Source organism: Lonchura striata, chromosome 6, assembly GCF_050655825.1.
Source record: "Lonchura striata isolate lonStrDom1 chromosome 6, ASM5065582v1, whole genome shotgun sequence".
Classification (NCBI taxonomy): domain Eukaryota; kingdom Metazoa; phylum Chordata; class Aves; order Passeriformes; family Estrildidae; genus Lonchura; species Lonchura striata.
Window position 1 is genome coordinate 34,556,033 of NC_140708.1, and position 27,889 is coordinate 34,583,921.

At 42.7% G+C, this 27,889-nt stretch overlaps 1 protein-coding gene across 1 annotated transcript; it reads left to right on the forward strand.

Annotated features, from left to right (window-relative positions):
* Positions 1-517: 517 nt before the first annotated feature.
* On the forward strand, positions 518-27,813 carry SLC18A2 (solute carrier family 18 member A2). The gene is made up of 15 exons (XM_021545198.3): positions 518-967; positions 2,740-3,091; positions 10,330-10,388; positions 12,464-12,547; positions 14,845-14,937; positions 15,334-15,423; positions 15,529-15,572; positions 15,647-15,707; positions 18,830-18,925; positions 21,717-21,795; positions 22,036-22,087; positions 22,502-22,565; positions 23,617-23,736; positions 24,270-24,403; positions 26,247-27,813. The coding sequence occupies exons 1-15, from the start codon at positions 847-849 to the stop codon at positions 26,355-26,357; spliced, it is 1,560 nt and encodes a 519-aa protein (XP_021400873.1). The 5' UTR covers positions 518-846; the 3' UTR covers positions 26,358-27,813.
* The last annotated feature ends 76 nt before the right edge of the window (positions 27,814-27,889 follow it).

Below are 27,889 nucleotides of genomic sequence, written 5' to 3' on the forward strand. Positions count from 1 at the left end.
ACACACGGGTTCCCTGGGCACATCCCCTTGGGCACACAGGGGTTCATTGGGCACACAGAGGTTTGCAGGGCACATCCTCCTGGGCACACAGATGTTCTCGGGGCACACAGAGGCTCTGACATATCCCGCTGAGCACACAGAGCTTCTGGCACATCCCGCTGGGCACACAGAGCTTCTGGCACATCCCGCTGGGCACACAGAGGTTCCCTGGGCACACAGAGGTTCTGGCACATCCCGCTGAGCACACAGAGCTTCTGGCACATCCCGCTGGGCACACAGAGGTTCCCTGGGCACCCAGAGGTTCTGGCACATCCCCCTGGGCACACAGAGGTTCTGGCACATCCCACTGGGCACACAGAGGTTCCCTGGGCACCCAGAGGTTCTGGCACATCCCGCTGAGCACACAGAGCTTCTGGCACATCCCGCTGGGCACACAGAGGTTCCCTGGGCACACAGAGGTTCCCTGGGCACACGGAACTTCTGGCGCGGCCCCGCAGCTCCGCCCCGGCTGTCCCGGAGCATCCCTGCCCGGCGTGTGGGGACAGAGAGGGGAGAGCAGCAGAGGGGATTCCCTCCCGTGCCCCGCACCGCTGCCAGCGCTCCCCGGGCTCCCACGGGGACCAGAGGTGCCGCCCCTCTCTTCCTCCTCCTCCTCCTCCTCCTCCTCCTCCTGCCGCTGCCGCTCCTCCTCTCCGCTGCTGCCGGGGCCGCGCCGGGAGCGCAGCGCGGAGCGGGGCTGCAGGAGCGCGGTGCCGCCGCTCCCCGCCCGGTCCCCGCCGCTCCCCGCCGCTCCCCGCCGCTCCCCGGGTCCCGCCGGCCTCCGTGTGTCCGCAGCCGGGCCGGAGCATGGCTTGGGGCGAGCTGGGGCTGCTCCGCTGGCTGCGGGAGAGCCGCCAGTCCCGCAAGCTCATCCTGCTCATCGTCTTCATCGCGCTGCTGCTGGACAACATGCTGCTCACCGTGGTCGGTAGGTGACATGGGCTCGGGCTGCTTTGCCTCCCCCGGCTTCTGCCAGGAATGATGTCCGGCGGCAGATGTGCTCCCTGAATGCCTGATTAATGCTCTCAAACCCGGCATTTTCAAACACTGATTAATTTTGGTTTTAGCCATGAATTCTATCCCAGGCGTTGCAAACGCGCCGCAGTGGACATCAAAGTCTTGCTTTATTTCCATGTTAATTGCAAGATAAGGAATGGTATAAAAAGGTCTTAATAACTCCTTTTTTTCTCTTTTTTCTTATTTTTTTTTTCCTGCTAAACGCCACGAATACTTCGTAGAACGACAGATAACAGTATTTTTAGCTCATCTTCGTTTTTCCTCCTGTGGTCATGCAACTGAAACAACAGGCTAGATAACATTGGAGATGCCTGTTTCCTTGTGATAGTTCCTGTTTCCCCCACATTGGTCTTAAAATGATAGGTTAATAAGAAAACTATCTAAGTCACTTTTAAGAAAAGCACTTCCATGAGTTAGTTTAACAAAATAACAAAAGTTTTGATCAAAGTCTAAGATCCAACTTTTAACGGCTTCAGTGGCACAGTGTCAAGATTCAGAAATCTACTCGAATAAAACAATTTAATATTTTTCACTGGTAGACTGAAAACTCCTCATATTCAAATGTTCATATAAATTGAAAGAAGATGGTCCAGAGAAACCAGTGGCTTGTGGATGTGCATACAAACACACAGGAATGCACATGGTTCTCCTGGAAGTGACTCGGTCTGTGCAGAGCCAGCTCTCAGGTGATGCTTCAGACTCAGTTTCTGAATCAGAATCCTGAATTTCTTGAAGAGGTTCAGCTTAAAAATTGATGCCACAAGGTAGACCTTAGTTAAAAAATATATCTATTTTTAGCGAGTTGATGTTGGATTTTTTTTTTACATTAATATACTTCCTTATAGGATTAGTAATATTTGATTGATTGTTAAGTAATATGTATGCTAGATGCCCTAGGAATTGTTATAGTTTGTAGATTTGAGGTGCTGGACTTTTTCAGGACAAAATGCAAGATGAGAAGGAGTGATGCTGTCACTTATATTAAAATTAATGAACCTGACATCTGTTTTTACAAACTCTGAAATCCTAATGTCTGGGATACATATTGATGCAATTAAATTGCAGCCAAGATCCTAAAACATATAAACATGGCTCCTTTTGGATGATATTATCTATGTAAATTTTAAAATAATGAGACATGAAAATATTGTCTCTTATTGCAAATATGTCTATTATTTCTGATTCTTTGATATAGGTCTGTTATATTTTTTCCTTCTTCTGGCTAGTACCTATCAATATTTTGGTGGTTTATTTTAGAAATATTTTATATTGTATTTTTTATATTTTGGCTTAATAATCATTCCAATTCTCTTCTCATTATTCACACTTTTGGAGCCTAATAAAAGGACTTTGTAGCCACATGCAACAAAGAGGTTTCAGACATGGGTTTTGACACTTCTAATATTTTACTTAATGATGTATGCATAGAAAACCTTATGGGAATCTTATGAAAACTGGCAAAAAATTAAGAACAACGTAAATTAATTTTTTGTTTTAAACTGCACTTCTGAGTTACAGGTTTGTTTTTTTCCGGTAGCAAATTTCTTTTCCAATTCTGTGTTTCTGAACATGCTCTGTAGGAAAGCCTTGTATTTCCTGATCAATGGCAAAGCAACAGCTCGGTGATTCCATTTACAAATAACCTGATAGTAAGATGCCAATGTATTCTGTTTGTTTTTCCAGTGCCAATAATTCCCAGTTACCTTTACAGCATTGAGCACGAGAAAAATGCCACAGAAATCCAGACTACTAAACCTAACCTACCCTCAGCCACCATGGACAGTTTCCAGAGCATCTTTTCCTACTACGACAATTCCACAATGGTCACTGGAAACGAATCTGACAAGACACAGCCTGGGGAGCTGCATCAGAGCCAGACAGAACAAATGGTTGTGAGTGTCACTGCTTCCCCCTCTGACTGCCCCAAGGATGACAAGGAGCTGCTGAATGAAAACGTCCGGGTGGGTCTCTTGTTTGCTTCAAAAGCAACAGTGCAGCTGATGACCAACCCCTTCATAGGGCCTCTGACCAACAGGTATGTCACTGCTGCTGCACCAGCACTGAGGGTTTCACCCTGATCTTTAAGCCCAGGTTAGTGTTTCAAACAGGGTTTTCTTAATTCTCTTTTGGATTGCTGCCTTCTTGCTTTTTCTGGAGGAATACTCCAGTGAAATACATTTGGTGAGCAGTTTTAAACGCTTACAGCCTTTCCAAAATAGCTGCACATCAGCCATCAGTATCACACACTTTTCCTCCAGCTTTTGTATAGAAACCTTTGCTGAGATGGTGTTGAAACATCTCCCATCTAGGTACAGGAGAGCAAAAGACACTGCAATGTAGTATTCACAAAGATTGTGGATTGTCAATATTCCTGTGACACCCACATTAGGCAAAGAGGATACTGAAAGTGTAGGCAGGGTTCAGATCCCTTCCCTGCTCTCACTGAGGTGAGCAGCTCTTGGTGTGTGGTGGTTTGGAGTTGTCTGAGGAGAGAATCAGTGGGAAAATTGTGTGAACTCCAGGGAAAAGTGAACAAATGTCCAACTTTGCCAATGCCATGTTCATCACCAGGTTCAGTGGGTCCCACATTCCCAGCACTACATGACTCTGCCCAGCCTTCCAATTGCTCCCTCGAAATTCTTGCAAATATATGATGTTGCAAATATGTTTAAATGGGACTTCACAGAAAATTTATTTGGGCCAGGATCAAGCTTATAAACATCAATAACTATGACTTAAAGCCCCTCTCCAAATCCAAGTACTGATGATATTTATATGAAGATTAAAAAGTATATATAATATAATTTAAATTTTTGATGTTAATAATACATTTGATTTCACTGTTAGCATTTTGTGTAACTGCTCCCCACAGAAGCAGCCTCAGTCCTCCCAAACAGACTATGAGATCAATCTCTGCAGGAAATAAACTCCAAATTCTATTCATACATATTTCTTATGTAAACTGTTTTCATAGAGAGTTATTCCTTTCAGAAAATAGCAAGCAGCAGAAACTTGTACTTCTAGAACACTTTTCAAGCAGTCAATGTCCATCATAGGTGACAATATTTAAAACAACCAACACACTACCAAAAATATGCCAGATAATTCAGGTTTTGAAGCCAAAACAACCTTGTTTAGGTTTTATAGTGTGTATATATATATATATATATGTGGTGTATATGTATATACACTATATATATATTTATAGTGTATACATATACTATATAACCTAATAGATACATATATAGTCTAAATGTTTCCTTTCAATCTAATAAAAAGTATCCAGCTGAGGGCTAAGCAGCATTTGGACTCACAGTGTCAGGTATTCCAAACCTGTGTTTGATCTGTGGAACTGATCTAAACACAAAAGCTGTAAATGAGAGAGAGAGTTTAATTTCTCCCTCATTTCCCCTTAATTTCCCCTTATCACCAATACATAACACCTCCACAGATGTAAGTACAGCATCACAAAATTACTTTTGCACAAATATTGCTGCAAGTTGAGAAGGATTTTTCTTTCCTGTATTGTTTAGTGAGGATGTCATAGCTCCTCTGCAGGTAAAGTAACATAACATCAAATAATGTTTTTATAAGAGTTCTTTGGATGTGTTTCCAGGTTTTCCTAACTGCCTAAATGGTTGCCCCATTGATATTTACTATTTTTCTGTTAGCACCAGCATTTCCAGAGCCTGCCAAAACAGGAGAACGGTGTGTGGCCACACCTCTCCCCTGGAGCCAGCTCCTGGGATGTGTGTGATGCATCCCTGGTTTGGCAATGAGGCAGGAATGTTCCTGCAGCATCCCCCTTTCCTCTTAGGGGCAGGGTTGGCACCACACCAGTGTGAATTTGAGTGCTGGGAGCTGAGGTTTCCTCCTGGAAACATCCCTCAGGTTTTTGCCTGGGCAGGGTGTGTGACTGCAGGCACATGAGTGAGAGAAGGAAATTCAAGGAGCAAGTCATCCCATCATCCCCTCATCCACATGACAAACTCTTGTCTCACACAGCTGAAGTGAGTGCCTTAGTGGCAAAGGGGCCATAAATTAATTTTAGGGTTCACTGTTTTTCTTTCATGCATTATTTGTATCTTGGTACTGGTATCTGCCTTTCTTCTGATAAATGTTTAGTGAGAAATATCAGTTAACACATTTATCAGTAGAAGTTATTAGATACTCTTCCCCTCTTAAGCTGACAATTTCTAATAACAATGATCAGCTAAAATTTGTGATTGTATAAATCAAACAGAAAATATCTCGGTTATCAATAGAAATACTCTTCCTTACCACTGATAAGCTGTTTCATCACTGTTAAGTTTTGCCTTTATTACTTCTACAGAATTCCAGCAAAATACAAAAGTTTCATAGAAATGATTGCTTGTTTCAAGATCAGTGTGCACAGTTAATTAAAATGCCCAGTAAGTTCCTTTTTCAAATAAGTAGCACACTGTGTACAGTGATTTTTATTTTTCAATCAAATATAGCTGTTCAGCAGTGGTTTAGAGTTTTAGTCGAGTGCTGGTTTTCACCAGGAACTGGCTTTGAGTTTGTACAGCCAGCAACAAGATGTTCTACTCATATGAGTCTGCAAATAATCACTATTTTTAAGGTTCTGAAAGTTTGGAGGCCTGTTTTCCCTTCTTTTATAGTTACTGAAAGTATCGATATGCAAAAACAAATCCCAGAATTGGTTTTATTCAAGGCATATGTTCTGCAAAAACCATTTCTTATTTAAAGCCCAGCTTTTTTCATGGAACACCAGGCACACCTGGCTCAGAGAACAGGTTTTCAGTTCCTGAAACAATACAAGTTCCCTCTGCCCTAGCAAAGTCCTGACAGAGCAAACACTGGTGATGGCTTTGCCATAGGAAGTCACCAACAAACTTCCCACCCTGGCACGGTTTCAGGGCAGAGCTGATACGATTTTGTGGGTCAGAAGAACACGATGTTTTTCCTGGTGGTGAAATTGGTAAGAAGCTATCCACAAAGCACAGCATCTGACACAGGTTTCTTTGTGAGGAGGATGCAGAGAGTGAAGGCTCTGCCTAAAGCTGTCCTGTGGAGAGAGTGGGCAAAGGGCTGCCCTTTGGAACCAACAGCTTCATCCACCTGCACTGGCTCAGGTGCCAGAGGAGCTGTGGCTGCCCCATCCCTGGAAGTGCCCAGGGCCAGGTTGGAGGAGGCTCTGAGCACCCTGGTCCAGTGGAAGGTCTCCCTGTCCATGGCAGGGGGGTGGAAGGTGATGGGGTCTAAATTCCCTTTCAACCCAAACCATCCTGTGGTTCTCTGCTTGACCCCACTGCTTTTATCAACCTCTCACCAAGCTCTGTGCACCAGGCTGTGAGCCCAGCTGTGCCAGCCTCTCAACCAGCAGAGCCATTCAATGCCTCTGCCATGTGTGTCCCCTTCTTTTTTTCATTAGTCTGAAAAAAAAAATTGTAGTTTTAACCTTGTTCCTATTCATATCAGCCTCAAAAACCATTAAAATGATTAGCCATTTTCACCATCACCCTCCTTTTGACACCATCCTGGCTACAGCTTTGAACTCCTTAGCATGAGAGAGAAAGGGGACCACAAAGTGTTTGTGCCCAAGACACACACAAAGAAGGAAGCAGAGGAATAAATAATGTTTGTAACTACATATTTACAGTTCAGTTCCTGTGTGAGCTTTCCTTTCAGGTTTTGGCAGGAGGCTGAAGTGACCTGTTCTGTCTGCCCAGGTCACTCTGTCCCTCTGCCTTCCCCGTGCTCCAGCATGGGGGTGGGAGTGCAGGGACCACACGCCCTGTCCCTGCTGACCCTACGTGTTCTTTCTGAGCTCCACACATATTCAGTGCTTCGTTGGTTCAGAACCTCAAGGAACATATTCTTGCCATAAATCCTCCCCAGTCTTCACTGCCAGTGAAGAAGAGAGCCAGAGTTCCAGGCAGGACAGAGCTAGCAAGGGGTGCTCACATGGAGCTGTGTAACAGCAAGGTTGGAATCAGTGGATTTACAGCACTAATTGATAATTAGGCTGTAATAATCCACAGCTGCTCACCTGGTCAATGTAACCTTTATTGTGCTGTTGCACAGGACAACAATCTGCTGTCTTAGTCTAGAGTAATCTTGTTAGTGGGTATAAATGTTTTCCTGAGAGCCCTACAATCTGAAATGGAGTTCATTTGGGTGTTCTCCATCAATGGCAGCCTTTCCTTTCCCTCCTTCAACTAGTGACTCAGACTTTTCCAGAGACCAGAAATACTTGTAATAAGCACTTTTAGCTGCAAGTAGCCTTGGTGAGACGTGCTGGACTCTGCTTCAGAATTGCTTGGAGGGTTTTGAAAGCAGTACCCAAGAAAATTGTATGTTTAGCCATAGTAACAAGAAAAGATAAGAGAGAAGACAGGCTGTAATATTCTTTGGTGCTGCAAACATGCAGAGGAACAAAATGCAGAGGTAATTGTGATGGAGGATGCTATGTCATGGCTGAGGAAAAACTGCACATTCACTTTTCACCTGGCAAGAACATGAATGGCCCAGAACCGAGGGGCAGAATTGGCTGCTACAGGCAGTGCCTCTCCTTTTTATGATTATTTATGTTGTGTAGGGCACTTGTTCAGCAAAACCTCCCAGTCTGTGCCCTCAACAGCTGTAGAACAGACAGGCAATCCAGCTGCAGGTTGGACATTTGTGGTAGCACAGCTGCCAAATAATTGTGCTGCTAGTTCAGGAGGAGCAGGGCTTGTTGAGAAGGACAGGGAAGGACAACCTGCATATCCAAGGAAATGTCAGCTGGATGTGAGAAAGCCCAAGCACGGCTTCTAGAGGTTCAGCAATTCCATGCAGAGGCAGCACTCCAGAATTGTGCATCTCCACATTTTGGGGGATGCTCTGGGCAATATTTTCCTTCCAGAGTATTTTAATGACTTGTTTAGCTCCAAGCTTCTCCTATGTGTCACTTTCCATCTTGCTGTGGCCCTGTTTGTCCAAGGAAAAGGAAGAATAACATCTGCAACTGCAAAAATTAAGAACAATGCTTGAAAAGCATTACATTGAGCATTAGAAGTGACTTCCAAAATGCTTGTTTTCTTCCTGCCTTCAACCACCAGAAAGTTCCCTGGTGTAGGAAGCCCATTGGAAGAGTTGAAACCTCCTTTATTTAGCATGATGGCACTGCTCTGTGTTTAATTTGTGAATGTTTATGGCAGATCTCACAGCTCATGTCTCTGATGTAATGAGGGAAATGTGGACGTGGGAGCCAATTTGGATGGCATTTCTCTTCATGCAAATAACTGAATATTATTTCAATGTACTTGTAGCAGAAGCAAATTGCAATCTCACAGGCCCTGTGTCAAATCTATGAATTGCTTGATTCCTGTACTGAAATCAGAATTCTCTCTCACAGTGCCCATCCTAGATACGTCTGGGATGGCCTTGAAAGACCCAGCCCTACTTTACTTTGCAGTGGGAAAAGCCATAAGGACATTCATCTTCTTTCATACCCCAGAAAAATCTGATTATGCCCACCATCATCAGTATCCATACCTGCAGGGTTTATTTTTTTTTTTTCTCAGTGCTTTCTTTAATTAAAAAAACTCAAAATCAGGGCAATTGTGATCAAACTCTCCGTGGCCTGTTCTACCTGGGCCCACTAGAAAGGGAAGTGCTCTGAGGCAGCTAAGAAGTTGGCAAGAGGTAATTTTTTATTTCCTCATGCACACAGAAACACCAGGGGAGACCAGCATCCCATCGTGTAATGCCTATTACACACAGCAAGGGAAAGGCTGCCTTAGAAAAAATCATTCACTTTAAATAAAGCAGACAAAAAAATGTATTGTTCTTTTATATATCATGTGTGACAGTGCTGGGAGATTAAAGTTATTATCCTAAGGCCACAGGGGAAGTTGTGATAGGGATTTAATTTGCTTTGGAGACATCAGTTCAGGTAAGTTGCACATGAGTGACCAATCTCTGCTGTCACATATTTACAACACCCTCTTACAGATTTCAAATAGGAGAATCTGTGCACTATGTTTTTATCATATTTTAATGCAGTGATGATTTAAGGCAAAATACCACGTGAAAGCTCATTTTATTTCATTCACAAGAATGATACAAACGATGAATGTTAAGCTCTGCACTCTAGGGAGTTTTCCATTATCAAAGGTCCTTGATTGTATAAAAATATTAATACAAAACAAAAGCTTGGAATAATTATATTGGTTTGTCTATTTCATGACTACTGTTATTAAAAGGGCCATTTTTGACCCTTCCATTATTTGATTGATCTGTTTTAGCCAATGCTGAACCATTTAAATGCACAACACTGTCAAATCATTGGAAACTGAAATCCTTTGAAAGTGCTCCTCTGAAAAGCAGGATCCATTGTTGAAGAATTTGGCCACTAAATAATGTCCTGGCACATACATTTGAGATGCACAATCCTACAAAAAATGAAACTGTGAACAAGGTGTGCTGGACAGAATATGCACACTGTCTTCAGAGCTACCTAGGTTTTGACTCTAGGGTAGATTTTTATTTGCGTGAAAAATAATATACTGTGATTTTTTTTTTTTTTTTTGGTGGTTGAATTTTCAGTTTTATCTGCTCAAAAAATGTAATTGCTTCCCAGCCAGGAAGTTCTTTATTTCCTGGAAACTTGAAAATACTTGGAGAAACCAGGCATTTCTACAGACTGTTTAGAGTCCTAGTGAAGAAATGGGCTGATGAAGAAAGCTTTGATCAGCTCCATTTCTACTCCTAAACCCATGGAAAGCAAAAGTATTATTCTCAGGCTCTTTGGGACTCTTCCAGTGCTCCTGAGGCAAAACTCCCAGAAAAGCTGATGACAAATTTTTTCCAGTAAAAAAGCCATTGGCTTGACTATGTCTCATTATAATTACCATCATTGTCTGATGAGGATGGAAACAGATGAGCACTGAACCACGACTGGGGTATTTCAGAATTCAGCACACTCAGGGAAATCTTCCCTTGGCATATCTTTGGCAACATCATGGAGGAGTTTTATTGGGAAAAATTAAGTCAGAATGAGAACAGGGCAGTCAGGGCAATCATGAGAAGGATTTTTTCCCAGGCATTTCAGATAAAATGTCTGCTGTGTCAGATGAAAAGAAATTTGTAATGTGGACAAATATGGCCATGTGGTCCACAATAAATAGTTCAAAGCCTGCCAAGAAACTACAGGTTGGGTTTGTGTGGTGTGTGAATTCATGTAAGACTAACTCAAAACCTCAGTGGGACAACCTCTGAAATGTGAATACTCATTTTGTTTTCCAGAATAGGCTACCAGATCCCCCTGTTTGCTGGCTTCTGCATCATGTTTGTTTCAACAATCAGTAAGTGTCACATCTTACTTGGTCTGGCCCAGGCAGGCACAACTTTTAAATAAATGGTCCATAATAATTATCACTAGGAATTCTTCTTGTTGATGTCTGGGGACTAGTTCCCAAGGAAAATTTAAGGGAGTCAGCTCCACGTTGATGGTGGTACTGATGAGATTGAACAAGTGCTCTCTTGGGAACGTGCTCCGAGGAACCACAACCCTTCATCCCACCTCAGCGGGTCTCTTCCTTAGCTGAACCTTTCAGGCTTTTCTGCGCTGAAGCAGTGCTCAGACAGTTTTGAATAGCCACAGGAGAGCTGCCCTGCCAGGCCCTGCACAAGCAGATCTCATGGGGGTTTTATCAGAAAGATGGTGAGGCTGCAGTGGCTGATGAGTCAACAGGATCTCAGCGTCCCTGAACGTCGCCGTGGGATGTGCAAACAGGAGATCTGCCTGCAAGTCAGCTGAGATAACTTGCCTGCTCTAATGGCAGTGATAAGGCTTCAGCTGCTGTTTTATGTTTGGTTTCGGCCTGACATTTAAAGCTGTGGCCCAGACAGAAAGAGTACAGAGAACATCAGAGTTCATTAGAAGCCTGTGAGGATCAGTAAAAGAATCGTTTTTGCCTCGGAAGGCAGGTGTAAGGATGTATTAGAACAGGTGTAAGATGTATTAGAGCCTGTGACCAAAACTAGGAAGGGGACAAACAGATCTCCAGGTCCACTGTACATAAAAGAAAGAATAATGAGAGGTTTCCCAGTGGAGATGTGGATGGCACATCCCTGGAAGTGCTCAAGGCCAGGATGGAGAGGGCTTGGAGCAACCTGGTCTGGTGGAAAGTGTCCCTGGCCATGGCAGGGGATTGAGCCAGCTGATTTTTAAGGTCTCTTCTCACCCAGAACATTCCATGATTCTATGATCTTAAAACTGTATCACCAAGGGGACTGAAGTACTAGAGAAGATGACCTGGTCTTAGAGCCACTGACAACTCTGTGTCTTAGGAACAGAGTTAAATATTATTTATGTTAGATAAATTCTGGTTGGGATGTAGATAAGAGTAGGGAGCCTAAATGAGAACTGCTGATCTGCTGAAACCCTTCTTTCCTTTATTTTTATTTTTAAGTGTCCACGCAGTAGGGAGTTTGTAAAATGTGGTGAAAAGCCCCAAGACCACAGGACAGGTGGGAGGAGTGCACGTGGATCCCATGTTTAGCTGGTGCATAACACCTTCCTGCAGCTATAACCTGCCCTGCAAATTTCCTTAGTTGGCCAAGAGATGGGAGCTGAAAAAAAAGCCCTTTATAAACTTACTGTAGATTTAATGACACTGACAACAACATGGCCTCTACAAGCAGAGACGTGTTTTGGTTTCTGAGAAATTCCTGTTTTCCAGCATTGTGGGTGGGAAATTTAGCCAGGCTGACTGCAGCATGCAGGGGCTCTGTCCTAAAAGGCTGAGAATGAAACCTGGGGTTAAATCTCTTGGGAAAAGAAATAGTGGCCCATCCATCCTCTGGTGCACTTCCTCTGCTAGTGGGAGGAGAAGGAGCTTGCTGAAGTTTTTGAATGGGGGGATCTGGCTTCCCTGCACCTTCAGCCAGCTGTGCTCCACACATCTGGCAGCACCAGGGGAAAACCTCTCTCCACCCACTCATTGCTGGAGGAAACACTGGTGAGTGTGTGTTACAGCCTGCCCTCCCCACGTCCTGGAGCTCCAGACTGGGCAGCCTTAAATGAAGCAGAGTGGAGAGGTGAGGCTGGAAAGAAAAGTCTTATTACTCCTCTTGTGTGCAGCTGAACCTGAGCAGATGTAATCAAATCCTGAGTAATTAGTTAAAACTGCTTGGGCTCTTGCATCCTGTGTTACCTGGAGGCTCAGACACCTGAGAGCAATTCAACACTGACACATCTAAATGCAATAAGAGAAAATAATGCAGTTAGCATTGAAAGTGGCACAAGTCACTGTAAATGCTTGACTAAATTGTAGGAAGTTTTTGTGATAGTTTCAAGAAATCTAACTTTTTAACCTAGTTATAGTTAACCTAATTTTAAAAATTACCTCTGTTTTAATTTTTTTTTTTCCTGCAGTGTTTGCCTTCTCTGGAAGCTATGCACTACTATTTATTGCCAGGTCCCTTCAAGGAGTGGGTTCCTCATGTTCTTCTGTGGCAGGTAAGAGATAATAGAGAAAAAATGTAGATCACTTTCAGTCTTTTTTTAGTTAAATTTTGTCACCACATTCAATAATTAATACAAAAATATTCAATTGAATCCTCTTTTCTTTTTTTCTGTCTCTTTCATACAAAGTAGCTCAAAAGCAAATGCCTTTTAAGACTTCCTTGGTATTTGGGTTGCAGTAAGGTAGAGCACTAAATGAACTGCACTCTCCCTGGGATTTCTGCACCTGTGTCTTCAACACTTTAAATTCATTTTTAGCCGCTTTAAAGGTCACTGAGAACTTATGTTGGTACTTATTACAGTTAGAACAGCAGCTCTGTCTGTTACAGAAATTTCTGTTATCAAATGTTGTTTTCAAGGGCTTACGATGCAGGCTGCCAGTTTGGGCTCAGTATATCCATACCACATTTCCAAAAAAAAGTGTCTCATTTTTAAACAAGTAGGTGAAATGGAATATGGGCTTTCAGCCCAAATTATTTGAGCATTCTTGAGGCTGAGGCTGGAGAAAATACATTTTGTTCATGCTGAACATTCCAATCTTGGAAAAATTTCCTGCAAGGGCAGGAACTGACATCAGTTAGGGTTGCAAGTCAAGCTTTCCCAAGGGAAGACATGCCAGAATCAAAATTATTGTTCAGCTGCATCTCAGTCCCTGTGCAAGGGGGCACTTGAGCTACGGGCTCCTAGGTGAACACAAGACTTTTTTATTTCTCAGCCAATGAGCACAAAAGAGCAGAAAAGGCCAAGGCACCTTCTAGTCCACCCCTTCCTGAAGGCAGGATCAGCTGAATATCTGTCATTCCTCATGCACACTGGACAGGCAGGACCTCAGAAGCCTCCAGAGCTGCCGTCAGCATCCAGCTCAGTGCTTAAGTACCCTTATGTTCAGGAAGGTTTTTTCCCCTGGTATCTCATCTAAAGGCTCTTTACTGCCATGTGAGCTTATTTCTGCTTGCCATCCTTCAGAGAACACAAAGAACAGATTCCTTTCTTTATCTTCCTGGCTTTCCTTCGTATTGCAAGACTGTTATCACCTCTCCCATCAGTTTTATCCTCTCTGGTTTTGAATTGGAAGCCCTGCAGGTATTATTCTGAGCCCTTGCTCACCCCCTGCACGGGCTCCAAATTTCTCCCTGTGCTGCACCAGAACCAGCCCCAGCTCTGGGGAGAAGCTCTGACTCCTTTCAGGCCACCAGCAGAGAGAGTCTCACACACATCTCCCAGCAAGGGAAGTTCTGTGTGCCACTGCTGGCAGTCATTCATTCCCTCCCCTGCCTGTCTGTGCAATCGTTCTCATCTATGTGAGAAATTTGTGTCACTGTCTTCTCATTTCCCCCTCTTCCTTTTTTTCCAGACTATTTCCCCAAACCCCACATTCACTGTGAATTCTAATGCAGCTCTCTAACAGCTCTCCAGCTGTTCATGCAAACAATTTGATGTCATCCACTTGTTTCAATAACCCTGGTAATGCACACAGGACCTCAGCTCTTTTGATGATGGATGGTATTTACTGATTGATCAACCATGCAATCTATTGTTTTCCTTCTTTGTGTAGCTGCAGAACTTATTTATTGAGTCCTATGTGAATCTTGATTTGGAAACAGAATTATTAATTTCTATAAGGACTCTTCTGCAGCATTTACGTCTGCAGTGTCTGAGTGCTCCACAAAAAGACAAGCAAATTAGGCTTCATGTCTCCTTTTGTGAAATGAAGGCTCATAATCAAGTGCAGATATAAGACATGTGAAGATAAAGGTCAAAAGGATCCTTTAATTTTTTGATGCTGAACTTGAAATACTCATTTACAAAGCAATCAGCTCTGCATAATACCTCATACCCAGAGCACTGTCCACAATTGGAGCTAAGTGGTCACCAGACCTTTGTGCACTCTGAGTAAAAATAAATTATGGTGAACACTTGTCAAAAGCTCTTTGGAAAGCATCATCAAAAAGCTCTGTGACAAAGAGATGCATAAAGAATCTAACAAATAAGGGCATCACTAAATTACCTGACTAATACTGCACAACAGTATGGTCTTGGTGACCATGGATGGTGCCAAAAGCATTTTTGCTTGGAAGTTAATTCTATAGGGAGGGAGTATATGTGTGTATATATATATGTACACACACACACACACACAAAAAAAAAAAAATAAACCCTCGGTCATTTCTGTATAATGTTTAGTAGGTGTGGCAAATGATGACCATAAACTGTAGCACACAGATGCCTAATTTTGTGCTGTGCTTTTTTTTTTTCCTTTTGTCTCTTTATTTATTTATTTTTAATTGCAGGGATGGGATTGCTTGCCACTGTTTATACGGATGACGAAGAGAGAGGCAACGCAATGGGAATTGCACTTGGAGGCCTGGCTATGGGAGTATTAGGTCAGTGAGGTGGAGGCTCTGCTGGCAGAAGAAACCATCCCCCAGCCATCCCAAAGTTTGCTCTTGGGACCTCTGAAAGCAGCAGGAGGGTGTCACTGGGTGCAATGGGGTTGTGCAGCCTCCAGACTGGGTTCATGGTGCATGTGCAGAGCAGCTTTTCCCACAGCAGCCATTCCCAGTGTGCACACACACGCCAGTCTCTGAGATGTTTGGGGTTTGTTTACGTTGCACATTTGGGGAATGAAGAATATGGTTATTGCCACGATCAGTGATCTCTGTGGGGCTTTTCAAACTGGGTTTTTGGTTGCTGTGTGCCTGTAGCAGGATGCCCAAACGCTCGCAGGGGTTTTGTTCAGAGTCAGAGTGTTCACAAGTGTCCTTTGCTTTCCTTGGCAGTGGGCCCCCCTTTTGGGAGTGTCATGTATGAGTTTGTGGGGAAGAGCTCTCCTTTCCTGGTGCTGGCAGCCCTGGCTCTGTTTGATGGAGGTCAGTAGATCCCTGAGTCAGTATCACCCTGAGGCACCAACCTTTCCTGATCCTGCCATCCATCCCCTCCTGGAGGAGAGTTACAGCATGGATTTCTTTTCACAGCTGTTCAGTTACTTGTTCTGCAGCCCTCCAGAACACAGGCAGAAGTGAGTACTAAAGTAAAACACTGCAGGAATGGGTGTCACTTTGCCTTTCCTAATCCCAAGCTTTTGTTTTGCAGAGTCAGAAGGGGACACCTTTACTGACACTTTTGAAGGACCCGTATATCATTATTGCAGCAGGTACCAGACCTTTTTCTTCCTTCTTTAAACCAGCCATTGATGTCATTCCTGGCCTCTTGGCATGTCTTGGGTTGAGCTGCTTTAACAGCATTGTCATTTTCTGGTTTGCTTTGCATAAAGATCTAAGAATGTGTTGGTGATACAGGATGAATGTACCAACAGAAGCACAATAGGCAGAAAATTTGAAATAAATGTGTCTTTCCAAATGAGAGGCCACTAATAACTTCTAGGTGCCTGCTGGGGCAATGAGATGTGGCCAGGAAACTTCCTGAGAGGCAAGTGACTTGGGCCAAGGCTTTCAGAGTGAGGGATTGCCAGCACATCACAGGCAGGCACAGGGAATAACACTGAACTTTGTTTCTGTTTGAAGAGGGAGTAAGTTTGGTCTCTTGAGCATGAATTGTTGTATTTCAGAAAAGGTCTGGTGGAATGGTGAATGGTGTTTGGTATTATATGTATCTGTTTTCAAATGAGCCTTTCTGTCTCAAGAGAAGTTTTTCTTTTTGCACATTTTTGTTTATTCTGAATTCTGTAATTAAGCCTGGCCCTTTCTAATGTTGACAAAATACCTGGAAACAGAGAATTATTTTCACAGTTCTGTTTCTTCATCCTAACTTGCTTGTCTAACAGAACAATTCTTCCAGGCATTTCTGGAAGTTTTCTGTTCCTTGCTGATTTTTAGGCAATTATCATAACCTTAACTCTGTGACTTGGTTGAGCCGTGACTTAAGTTATACAAATCCTTTTGCTTGAGAAATTCTTGGAGCATGAAAAATCCACTGAATAAAAGTATTTTAGGGAAAAATATAGCAGTGACAGTACTTGTAAGAGATCAGGTTTGTGCTTTGACAGTGATGCTGATGTTCTTTAACCTCAGCCCCTCCTCCTTGCTTTATTTCCCTTGCAGACCAAATTTGGTTTTGTCAGAGCTGAATGCCAAATGCCCTGGTTTGTGTCAGAGGTGCTGCTTCAGAGTCTGTGCCATCAGTAGCCACTGCCTAGGCAGAGGAAATGTCACTGACATGTTTTGTCCCTGCTGGTGGGAGCTCAGGGAGTGAAATCTGTGCCATTCCTGAAGCCAAACCTCACTGACAGGGATTACAGGAAAAACAGTGTTAGCCTGACACAGCTGCATGCACAGACAAGTTGGTTTAAATGATCAGATGCAAAAAGCAGAGCTGAGGCAGGTATCACCTTGGGAAGGCGTGGGACAGCTTTTCACTGGGTGCCTGCTCTGTCCCAGGAAAATGCCAGTGATGTCTGTGCCACTCTGCCAAAAGCTGGGGGGGCTCTTGGCTGTGGAGATGGGATTCAGCTGCCAGGATGCACTTTCACACCTTCTGGCCAGCACAGGGCATTTAATGTCATTCAAGGAAGAAAAGATGTAGGATGCAAGGCACTTTAAAAAAAGGTCAGCTCCATGCAAGACTGAGGAAAAAAATAATGTATTTTCTTTTGGAGAAGCTTTGCTGAGGTAGCAGGCTCTTGGATTTTGCCCCAGATTAGAGCTCAGGCTCTCACTTTTCTCTTGGGGCACATTCTCCAGGTCTGAAGCACCTTTATCCCCATAATCCTGAGCACTTTGGTAAACTCTGGTGGTGCTGCCTGGCCTAAGGAGAAGCAGGTGCCACAACCATGTGCAAGCACACCTGTGAGGTTTGCTCACCTTCCTTTGTGAGGTTTGTTCAGAATAGAACCAATCCTTTGCTATTTAAGCTGACTTAGTCAGAATGGTCCTGCTTCCTCTGCCTGCACTCAGTGCAGCCTGAAATGTTTTTTCCAGCATCAAAGCAGCTGCTTGAGCGTGGCTGATTTTGGCCTGGGAGAGCCCCAAGGTGTTTAACTGGGGCTCCTTGCACCAAGTGGAAGGGTTGGCTTCTGTCTTTAGGGCAAAGCAGTGCTGAACTGTTGCTCCTTGCCTGGGGAAGGGAGAGAGCCAGCAAGTTCATTTTAGGAATTGTGGATACACAATCTAATATATTCTGACAGGTTTGAGCAAAGAATGGCATCAGTGCTCATTTGGTTTTGAACCTTGTGATGAGGAACTCCCTCAGTGAGAAATAATGCTTCTCTGACCTCTTAAAAATTCAGCTTATTTTAGGGAAAAAAAGAGTAAAATTTGTATAGTAAACGACTGAAAGAATCTAGAATATTTTCCTGAAATTCAGAGATTGTAAATATTACAGAGAAAGGTGGGAACACAAGTTTGAGGCTGTCACTTCCAGCAGTGATTCCCAAAAGCCATTTTGTAAGGGATTAGCAGAGGGGACATGTCCTGTTGCCCTGCATTAAACTTTGAGTGCCTGAGGGTCTTTTGAGTAATCCTGAAAGGCATCTTGAACCCCAAGAAATACCATGGGGTTTCATAATCCCTCCACTGAGGCTGAAGTGCAGCACTGAGGAGGGATGAACACGACACAAAGCCACTGGAGCCTGGCTCTGCAGGCAGCAGTGCAGGGCTGAACCAGCATTTCCACCCCTTGTTATCCTTTGTGCCTGGGTTACTGAAGGTCCAGGCACTCAGAAGAGATTTGTAGGCATTTGAAATTCATAGGGCTGTGCAAGCTCAAAGCCAAACCCATGTTTGCTGCTCACTGCTGCCTGTGGGATCTCGAGAGGAAACTCCCTTTTTTGGGGAGCAGACATCCCTGTGCTGTATCTGGGTATTTTCAGGATCAAGAGCTCCCCATCCTGCCATGGGAGGTAGGTCTGGTCTCTCAGATGAGAGGCACAGGGTCAGAGCCTCAGCCTCTTACACAAAGGGCTCTGCTATTGCCCCAGGAGACCAGGTAAAGACCAAGTGGTTGTAGTTTTAGTTAATCATTTGTACAACAGACCTCGTGAACTTTCCAAATGTCATCAAGCTCACTGCAAACTTTCACATTATGAAGCAGCTTAACCTTTATTGTAGAATTTCTAGAATAGAAATATACAAAAAGCTAGCCTTCGGTGATTTTACATTGTGTTCTATTTAATGTTAATCACCATCTGACACATGAAAAATAGGGCTGTAAAAAGTGCAATATTTTATGTAAAAGCATTCATTCTTTGCATGGTGTTTTATTTATAGTCAAAAGAAATAATTACTACTATTATTTTTCCCCTCCCCTTCTTTCTTTAAGGGTCAATCTGTTTTGCAAACATGGCTATTGCTATGCTTGAACCAGCTTTACCCATCTGGATGATGGAGACCATGTGCTCAAAAAAATGGCAGCTTGGTAAAGTACAGTATATTATTTGCATCTCTATATTTTGTCTATTGAATGTCTGAGTTCTGGTCCTGTTAAAGATTATTTGCTTCAAGGGGGTAATTTTTATGTTTTTTTTTTTTTAAATCTGTAAAGTGCCAGCGTTAAACCTGCACAATTACAAACACTGGTATGTAAGAAAAATACACTGGGGTGATGTTATTGCAATAGAGGCTCCTGTAATGGGCTGCACTCACATTTCAAGGAAAAACAGTTGTAGGCAGCCTCAGGACTGGTGCTGATCCAGCTCCACTGGGAATGCCAGCACTGCTCTGGCAGTGAACATTGGCCAGGGCAACTGCAAGGTGCCTGTTGAGTCCCAGAGCCAGCCTGGCAGAGCAAAACCATTTGTTCTCTGTTCTCCCTGTGGGAATCCCCCCTGAGTCCCCAGCCTGAACTGCCCCGAGCAGGTACAGGGATCTGCAGCAGCTGCTCTGTGCTCTGGCAGCACACCCTCCTTGCAGCCCAACACGTGGGACAAGGATGGACTGCTGCTTAAAGTGTGCCCACAGGGACAGCAGGAGCACTTTCCCTTGGATTTGATAGATTTGGCTTCCCTTAGTGCTTATTTAAACATCCCTTTCAACAGAAAGCAATGGGGAGCCCCTGCTTGGACCTCGTTGGGACTTTTAGCAGGGACACAGCCTTGGGAAACCAAGTCCATAAACATGGAGCATGCCTCACGTGTCCACTCCAGATAAAGCTGGAGCAGTCACTTTCTCTTTGAGGTGAGCAAGAGCAGGAAAAAACCACCAGAAAGTGGATTAAATTCCACTTTGAGTGACAAACCATATGTGAGAGGTTGATGTGAATCTTAAGTGGGGGATGCCCAGCCTTCATCTATCTCTGATTAATTTAATCATGGCATGAGGGTATTTTTTAATATCAGTGTATAGTTTGAAAGAAGAAAATTCCTTCATGAAAATGATGTTCAGCTGATATCCCTGCTCTGTGTTAATGTACACATTACACCCTATAAAAAGCACAAATCTTTGTTCTAATTAATGCAATTGAAATCTAGAGTGGCTACAGATGCAGTTCTTAATGTACTGCTGAACCTGGAAATAACTTCTAGCCTGTAATACAGCAGAATGCAAACTTAGGGATTTTGAACCTCAAAAAGGAAAAATAAATATTGTCTATCGACCTCCCTCACCAGTTTCATATTACTGATGCAATAGAAATAAGATCTACTTCATTGAACAGAGGTTACTAGAAGGAAAATATCCATTTTAAATGAAGACTAATTTAACCCCCTTAATGATACAGGTAATTGACTCCATTTCACTTTGTCTGATTTGACAGCATTAATGAAAAATTTTAAGCCTCTTAAATTGTAAATTGAACTGCAGGGTTTTAAGCAAATTATTATTTTATGCAATTGGAAGCCAGCTGTTTGAAGCATGATCTGAAGAAGGTATAAAGAACCTTGATTTGACCAATGAATATTACTGTGCATAAAGCCTATTTAGAAAATTATGGTTCTGCCTCAGTATACCACAGCTTACAGACCAACCTGTGCAAGTCTTATTTAACAAGCCTTTGCAGTATAATTTCTCTTTTCCAGCTGTCAAGGCCTGCTCTGTGTTACCATTTGGTATAACCAGACAGCTCCAAACAGCACTGAAGTAGCTCTGGTTACACAGGCTAAAATGAAATCTTTCCCCAGCACCACCACTGTAACCCACAAGGTTTTTAATCACAGGATATTGCTGTGCTAAAAATTACCTCTTGATTTTTTTCTTATGAATATATCAGAGAGATAGGAAGGAAGATGGATAGGCAGGAAATGAGAAAACCTATGTTGCCCTGGTGAAAGATGAGCACACACACACACACGTGAAGGCAGAGGCTGGATTGTGTACCTGGCACCAGGGCTGCTTTCTGAATCTCTGGCTGGCTCCTGCCCTGGGACTTCTGTGTAAGGAGAGGATGAATCCTCCAGAACAGAGAGTAATAACTGGATTTGAAACCAGAGATGTCACCAGACTACAGCATCTACTCCAGATACAGCCACTGCTGTGGCAGCTTCAGGGACAGAAAAACATTGCTGGTGCCAACAAATGTGCTTTTCCCAGTGGAGGTGGGAAATGAGAGAGACAGAATTTACTCAGGTGTCTTCATCTGCAAGCTATTACAGTTTTATTAAAACTTCATTTTATTTAAACCAATATGTGATTTAAAAAAAAATTAAAAATACATTGGCTAAATAATTTTGATATCATTTTAAAAGCTTTTCTACCCTTGCATTATTGATACACACTTGATCAAGGGCTGCATCACAGTACAGACATGCCTGTAACAGGAAGCTTAAAGGAATTCCCAGGCTTAGAGGAGGGGACTGTCACTTGCAGAGCCACAGCAGCCCTGCTGTCCCCTGCTGCAGGGGATTCACCCACCCTGGGCTGGCTGAGCAGATGCTCCACAAGCCCTGAGCTGCAGGAGAGTCGCTCTCCTTGACCTCTCCCAAAGCTTATTGCAGTCAGATAGAAACTTTGTGCTCTTTGTTGTTCTGTCCCCTCTCCCAGACCAGTTCTTGGATCTCATGCTGAAAAACTCTTTTCAAAGGCATCACGTTGCTCCTGCATCTCACAGATGATGTCCTTAGATTTCACGGGAAGGCTGCAACAAACCGGATATTTGATTCTTGGGGCTCTATTAGATGTGTCCAGATCAAAATTGCAGTGTCTGGCATTTATTAGTTTCTTCTAACACTTCACTGAAATCCTTGCTGATAAAACATCTCATTCATATTTTTCAGGCGTTGCTTTTCTTCCAGCTAGCATCTCTTATCTCATTGGGACGAATCTTTTTGGGATACTTGCACACAAAATTGGAAGGTATGCCTAATTTAAAAATACTAATCACCTTCCAGTCTCTTCATGCACCATTTCCAGTGTTTCCCAGGGCAGTTTATTGATAGTGGAAATTATTAAACCTTGTTCTATAGGAGCAAAATTGATTTTTTTTGAACACATTGCTACTTTGCTGTTTAACTCAGCGCTTCAGACATGGCTTTGAAACATTCAGCTCTAATATCTCATGATCACCATCTCTGAGTGATGTTTCTTCTTTGGTAGGTGGCTTTGTGCTTTGCTCGGGATGCTAATCGTGGGAATAAGTATTTTATGTGTAAGTAGACAATCACACATCTTTTAAATCATGTCAATGTTTGTGTGCTCATCTTCAGATATGTGCTTTTCCCATGAGAGTTTTATGACACGTTATTAAACAATGTGTGGTTAATAGGTTCCAGATCAGAGTTTTGAGTGCTTTCCAATTTCAGTGCTTCAATTATTTTTAGAAATGATGACTCTGAGAGGAGCATGCTCCTCTGTTGAGCTGTCACTCAGCAGTTTATAACAGTAAGTGTGTCAGTGGTTTAATGGCACACTTGTCTGAAATAACAGCTCAGAACAAGGATCAAACTCTCAGATCTGTACAAAGTGGGCTGTAGTTTCTTGGAGAATTTATCTCAGAAAAATAAGCTAACCTCATTAGCATGTGCAGTGTGATGTAATTAACTGCCTGAAATTTCCTTTATAGGTTCCATTTGCTAAAAACATTTATGGGCTCATAGCACCAACTTTTGGAGTTGGATTTGCCATAGGTAAGAACATTTGCAATGAGATCTTACAATCTGTTATTTCTGTAAAAATGGTTTGATATGAAGTTACACAGAAAATCAGGTTTTTTGCCATTCTGATCGAACAGTGCTGCAGCCTGAGCTGTAGCCCAAACTGGCAGGCAGAGCAAGAAGGATTAAGGGACAGTTCTTATGGGGTTTGGACCAGGCTGCTTTAGACCAGCTGGACCCCCAGGCCTGTCCATCAACCTAAGCAGATCTTTCAACCTGTCCATGAATGTAAATTTGTTTTTAGAAATGCATCTGTGCACTGCCCCAAACCCACAGCCTTTCCTGTAGAGGAAAAGGATTTATATAGACATTTGAACTGAAAAAAAAAGGCTTAAACTGTTTGTACGTAAAGAGGAGTTCCCAAGCTCAAACACATGCACTCCTCAAGTAACATGTGTGACATTTCCTTACCCTGGGCTGTGCAGGCAGGCTGCAGTGGGGACCCTGCCTTGCTTTTCAGTGCTTGGCTGCTCAGAAAATGTTCTGGGGCACCTCCACATGAGGGATGTGTAGTGAGGAAAAAAGCTTCAGGCACTGATTCAGACCCCAAGTATTTCAGCAGTTTTGTGAGCTGTTTGTGCTGTTTCTTGCCAGAAATGAGGGTGTGTATCAAAAGACAGGATAAAAACACCATAAATAATTCTGATTGACTGGGGGAGAATGCTGTCTTTTAGGCTGTCAGCCAGGGTAGGTTCACACCAGATAACTTTCCCCTAATTACTTGGCAGATATGGGAAGTGGGAGGTTTGCTCAGTTGGTGGGAAGTGTGGATACACCCTAAATTCACATCTCTCCTGTCCTCTGGCAGGTGCCACATGTACACCTGTACACACGTCCACACACGACCCCAGACACGGCAAAGACCATAAAAAACAAAGCTAATACAGACTATTTTTACACAAACCTTTTGCTTTTTGACAAGCATCCTTTTAGCTGCTTTTGCATCCCTTCTTAGCACATAGCTCACCAAGAGGTTAAAAGCAGGGGAAGAAATTGCAGCGTTTCCCTGGCCTGTGTTTTGCAGGGATGGTGGACTCCTCCATGATGCCAATCATGGGCTACCTGGTGGATCTGCGCCACGTGTCGGTCTATGGCAGCGTCTATGCTATAGCTGATGTTGCCTTCTGCATGGGTTTTGCCATAGGTAAGTCCAGCCTCTCCCAGCCTGGAAAGCACAGGGGAATCTGCTACAATTCAGAAACCCAGTGGTACTTGCAGGTTTTATGAGAAGACGTTTTTATTTTCTGCCAGAAGTCAGAGTAGGGGGAGTTGTGTTTGGCATCTGTTCCCCTCCTCTGCAGCAATTGGTGCTCGCTCCATGAGCTGGAAGAGGCTTGAAGGCACTGAACACAAATGGGATGTGCTGAGAAAAGAGGCCTTGGAACATCTAAAACCAACACCAGAGCTGTGCTCCAAGGGTCTGTGAGGGGAATCCCTCCCCACTGACCCCCTGCCTCCTTGAGAGCATGACACAGATGCCCTTAGGAACACCTCTAATCTCTTCCAGGAATTTGGGCTATGGAGCCAGGAAAGTTTTATAATTACAAACACGTCTTTACATTCCTCAAATCTGTTTGTAAGATGAGGGGTTTGTATACAGAAGTACTATTGTTTAAAGGGACTGCTGTAAATTTTGTGTCTGAGCAATCTCCAGAAAAGGGTTTTTATCTGTACAAGGTCCCTCTGCTGGTGGTGCCATTGCCAAGGCCATTGGATTCCCATGGCTCATGACAATTATAGGAATTGTGGATATCATCTTTGCCCCCCTGTGTTTTTTCCTTCGAAGTCCACCTGCCAAAGAGGAGAAAATGGTAAGTGTAACTTGATGGTTTTTTTTTTAATATTGTTTTTTTTTTTCAGCTAAACAAATGATAACTTACATTTGCATCTTTCCCTCTAACTTCCTCAAAATGGGACCAGCACAGTGTATTTCACCCTCAGGCATTAACTTTGGAATTAACTCCCCCTTCTTTATATGTCCAAGATGTATAAAGGCAAACCCTTTATTGATGTTACAAAGTCACAAATTTGATTTTTATGAAACAGGGTCTTGCAGATATTCCTCTGCATCAGCATATGCTGCAGTGGAGTCAGTAGAGAATTTATTTCTCTTTTCCTTGAGGAGCCAGAACTCTATTGGCCAATTGACCAAATTATTCCATGGTGTGCCTCAGCCTATTGTTTTCCCATGGTTGTCTGGGAAAAAAATATTTTAAAAACATATATCACAGTATATTTTGAATATTTTGGATCATCTTTTTTCCTCCTTCTCCTTCCTTCATGCAGTTCACCTTATCCCTACAAACTAGTGCCTTCTCTTATCCAATATGTACCACAGGGCTTCTCTTTCTCTTTGTTTTAAATATAAATTTGCCAAAGGCTTTTTTTTTTTTTTAATATAAATTTGTCAAACTCTGTGCTCTCCAGCCACTGTAGGGTGTGTAAGAACAGTGTCACCATCTGTAGATTTAGTCTACTCAGCACTCATCCTTACTCTTCTTGAAGAAGGCTGATCTGGGCCCAAAATGTAATTGCTGGTTGTTTATTTGGGTGAAAAGTAACTAATTCTGCATGGTCATGGTCTTATTCTGCAGTGGCACAACTCTGCAAGGTAAGGACAGCATGTGATGTTGGTGCTGCTCACTTTGCACTGGCAGAAGGTGGAAAATTGAATCTTGTGGAAATAATGGTGTGTGTGAGGCCAGCGACCTTCTGTTTGGCTCCTATTTGGACTGCAGAATCCCAGTTAATCCCTTGTCATGACCTTTGCTGAATGCACTGGTTTAGTTTGTTTTGGGTTTTGTACATTAAATAAGGCTGAGGAACAGAAAGGAAAAAAATATCAGCTGCTGTTTCCTGGCAGTATAAAATTTATCACGTACTTCTATGGCCCCTGACAGTTTCATTTGTAACATCACAACCCCTGAAGGGACAGGATCTCTCCCCATGGCTCCAACACCTTCCAGCATCTGCCACCTCTAATATACCTTTAAATTCAAAATAGCTCCAAAGTGGCTCATGGCTGTAAAGTGATGTCCCAAGTCATTCAGGCTGGAGGAGAGTCAAAAGGAGGGTCCCAAAATTGTGGTCTTTGCATAATTATTAATTACACTCAGCATGAAGAACACTACACAGCTGCTCCAAAGCTCCCTGGGGAATTTCGGGCCAGAGAATTTAGTATTTTATCTGGCCCTTACCATGAGTACCACTTTTAGCTTGCTGTAGGGGTCAAAGCACAGTATGGGGACAACCACCCCTGGCATTACCCTCAGTTATGCTGTTCTGGATCTCCATGGAAAGAGGGGACAAAAGCAGTAAAAAGAGAATTGGCTCGAAGCAGTAGGGCTCCTCTTGACCATTCGTTAAGGTTTTAATAGATGGAAATTAGTTATGGGAGGGGTAAACTACTGTCTCTGGAGAGCAGGTTGATGTATTTCAATAATACCTGGGCTGAAATACTGGAAATAGAAATTTTCCAGAGCTGTCTTTAGCAAGAAGATCCCCACTCACACAGACCTGAGGACTCCATTTGCCCTGACTGCAATCAGTGTGGGCTCTGCCCCAAGGGAGGAGAGGGGAATCCCTGAGTGGTGCATGCAGCACCAGCCTCAGCTGGATGCTAAGCAGAAATACTCACACTCTGTTTTCTTCCAGGCAATACTCATGGATCACAACTGTCCCGTGAAAACAAAAATGTACACCCAGAACAACATCCAGTCCTACCCCATAGGTGAAGAAGAGGAGGAATATGAAAGTGATGAATAACAGAAAAGCCATATAACATATTTAGGTGTATGAAATGCTGTGGTTCATGTGAAACATCTCATCCAGAAATAGGTTTTAGTTGTACTGTACATTGAATAGTGAAATGGTCAGAAAAACCAAAGGTATATTATTTATTGCCCGTGACTATAAAGCAGACTGCAAACCGCCTTATGGGGGGAAAGAGCTTTTATAGACCATTTGTATAGTGTTACTCCTTGTGTATTTAATTTTATTGAATATTACACTCTATTTTTTATTAAATGTGTAGTATAAATCTGTATAAAATGTGAATTTTAACTATTTGGTTTTTAAATTCACCTCATTGACAGTATTTCATATTTTATTTGCAGTTATGTGTTACTGTCAAACTCAAGTCTTTATTATTTAATTGGAAATTTAAAAAAGCAACTCTCAAAGAAAACCAAATTTGCATCCTTTCAAGTGACACCCTTGTAAATGCATTGAGAGGAGCTGGAATTCAGAGTGTGGACAGCACTATCACTTTTTTCATCAGCTTCTGGTCATAATAATATATACAAAAAACTAAATAAGAGGCACAACTTCTCTGCCAGTTTAAATACTGAGTTCTTGCTGAATCACCAATGGTGAGGAAAACATGCTGTTAAACAGATGAGTGCATTGCTATTATTGGTATTTAATGAAGTTTTAATCAAGCAGTTGTGCAATATGAAGCCCCCAAACACAAAGCAGCAGGTAAACAAGTGGGTACGAGCATGCACTTTTCCTGTCCCTTAGCAGGGAATGTAACAGCATGAGGATACTTTTTGTATTTCTATATTTTGGATCTTTTAACATATTTCAACTTTATTTTAGTTGCATCTTCAGTGACTGGTTAGGAAAAGCTGCAGTATTACAGTATTTAGACTTAGCATGTGCTGAAAGTGAGCTGCTAACTGGAGCAGTTCAAAACAACTCTCTTACATGTATTTATGTATACATCTAAAAATCCAATGTACATTTATTTTTTTAAATTAGTTCAAATACACTCTTTGCTTAAAAAATGGAAGAAACAGCCTGCTTGTTGCCAGTTTTTCATAACATCTGGGGACACAGCCCAATACAGGTGAAGTATTGTATTAGGCAGTCCCTGTCTGCACTTAGGAAAAACAAGACTTGGAAAGAAATAATTTTAAAAACAATCCCAATGTCCTTCTCAACCATGGTGTATCATCTCATTTGTAAAATGAAAATCTTTATGTGCCTTCTCTCATGTAATTGCAGATGTTTTATGTACTACAGCATAGATACTATGTTTACATATAGTTTTGTAAAGCGTATATACTATGGTCAAAAAATATGAAAAATATAGTGGATCAAACTTCAAGTATTGCTCTGTCAATTATTGCATTCAGAACACATCAAAATAAAGTTATCTGACAGAAGTTCATGATCTATTGTAATAAAGTGAAAAAAGGATTAAAAAAGAATGACCCCCATCATGATTTGCCTTATGCAATGTGCTTTACCAGTGTGGAAAGCATTTCCCAGAGCTCCTTCAGAAACCAAGAGTC

Excerpts from the sequence above, each read along its gene's own strand:
- SLC18A2 (XM_021545198.3), top strand. The coding sequence starts at position 847 with ATGGCTTGGGGCGAGCTGGGGCTGCTCCGCTGGCTGCGGGAGAGCCGC. Across the intron at positions 14,938-15,333 it reads CCTGGCTATGGGAGTATTAG|TGGGCCCCCCTTTTGGGAGT; the intron begins GTCAGTGAGGTG and ends TTTCCTTGGCAG. Across the intron at positions 21,796-22,035 it reads CTTGCACACAAAATTGGAAG|GTGGCTTTGTGCTTTGCTCG; the intron begins GTATGCCTAATT and ends CTTCTTTGGTAG.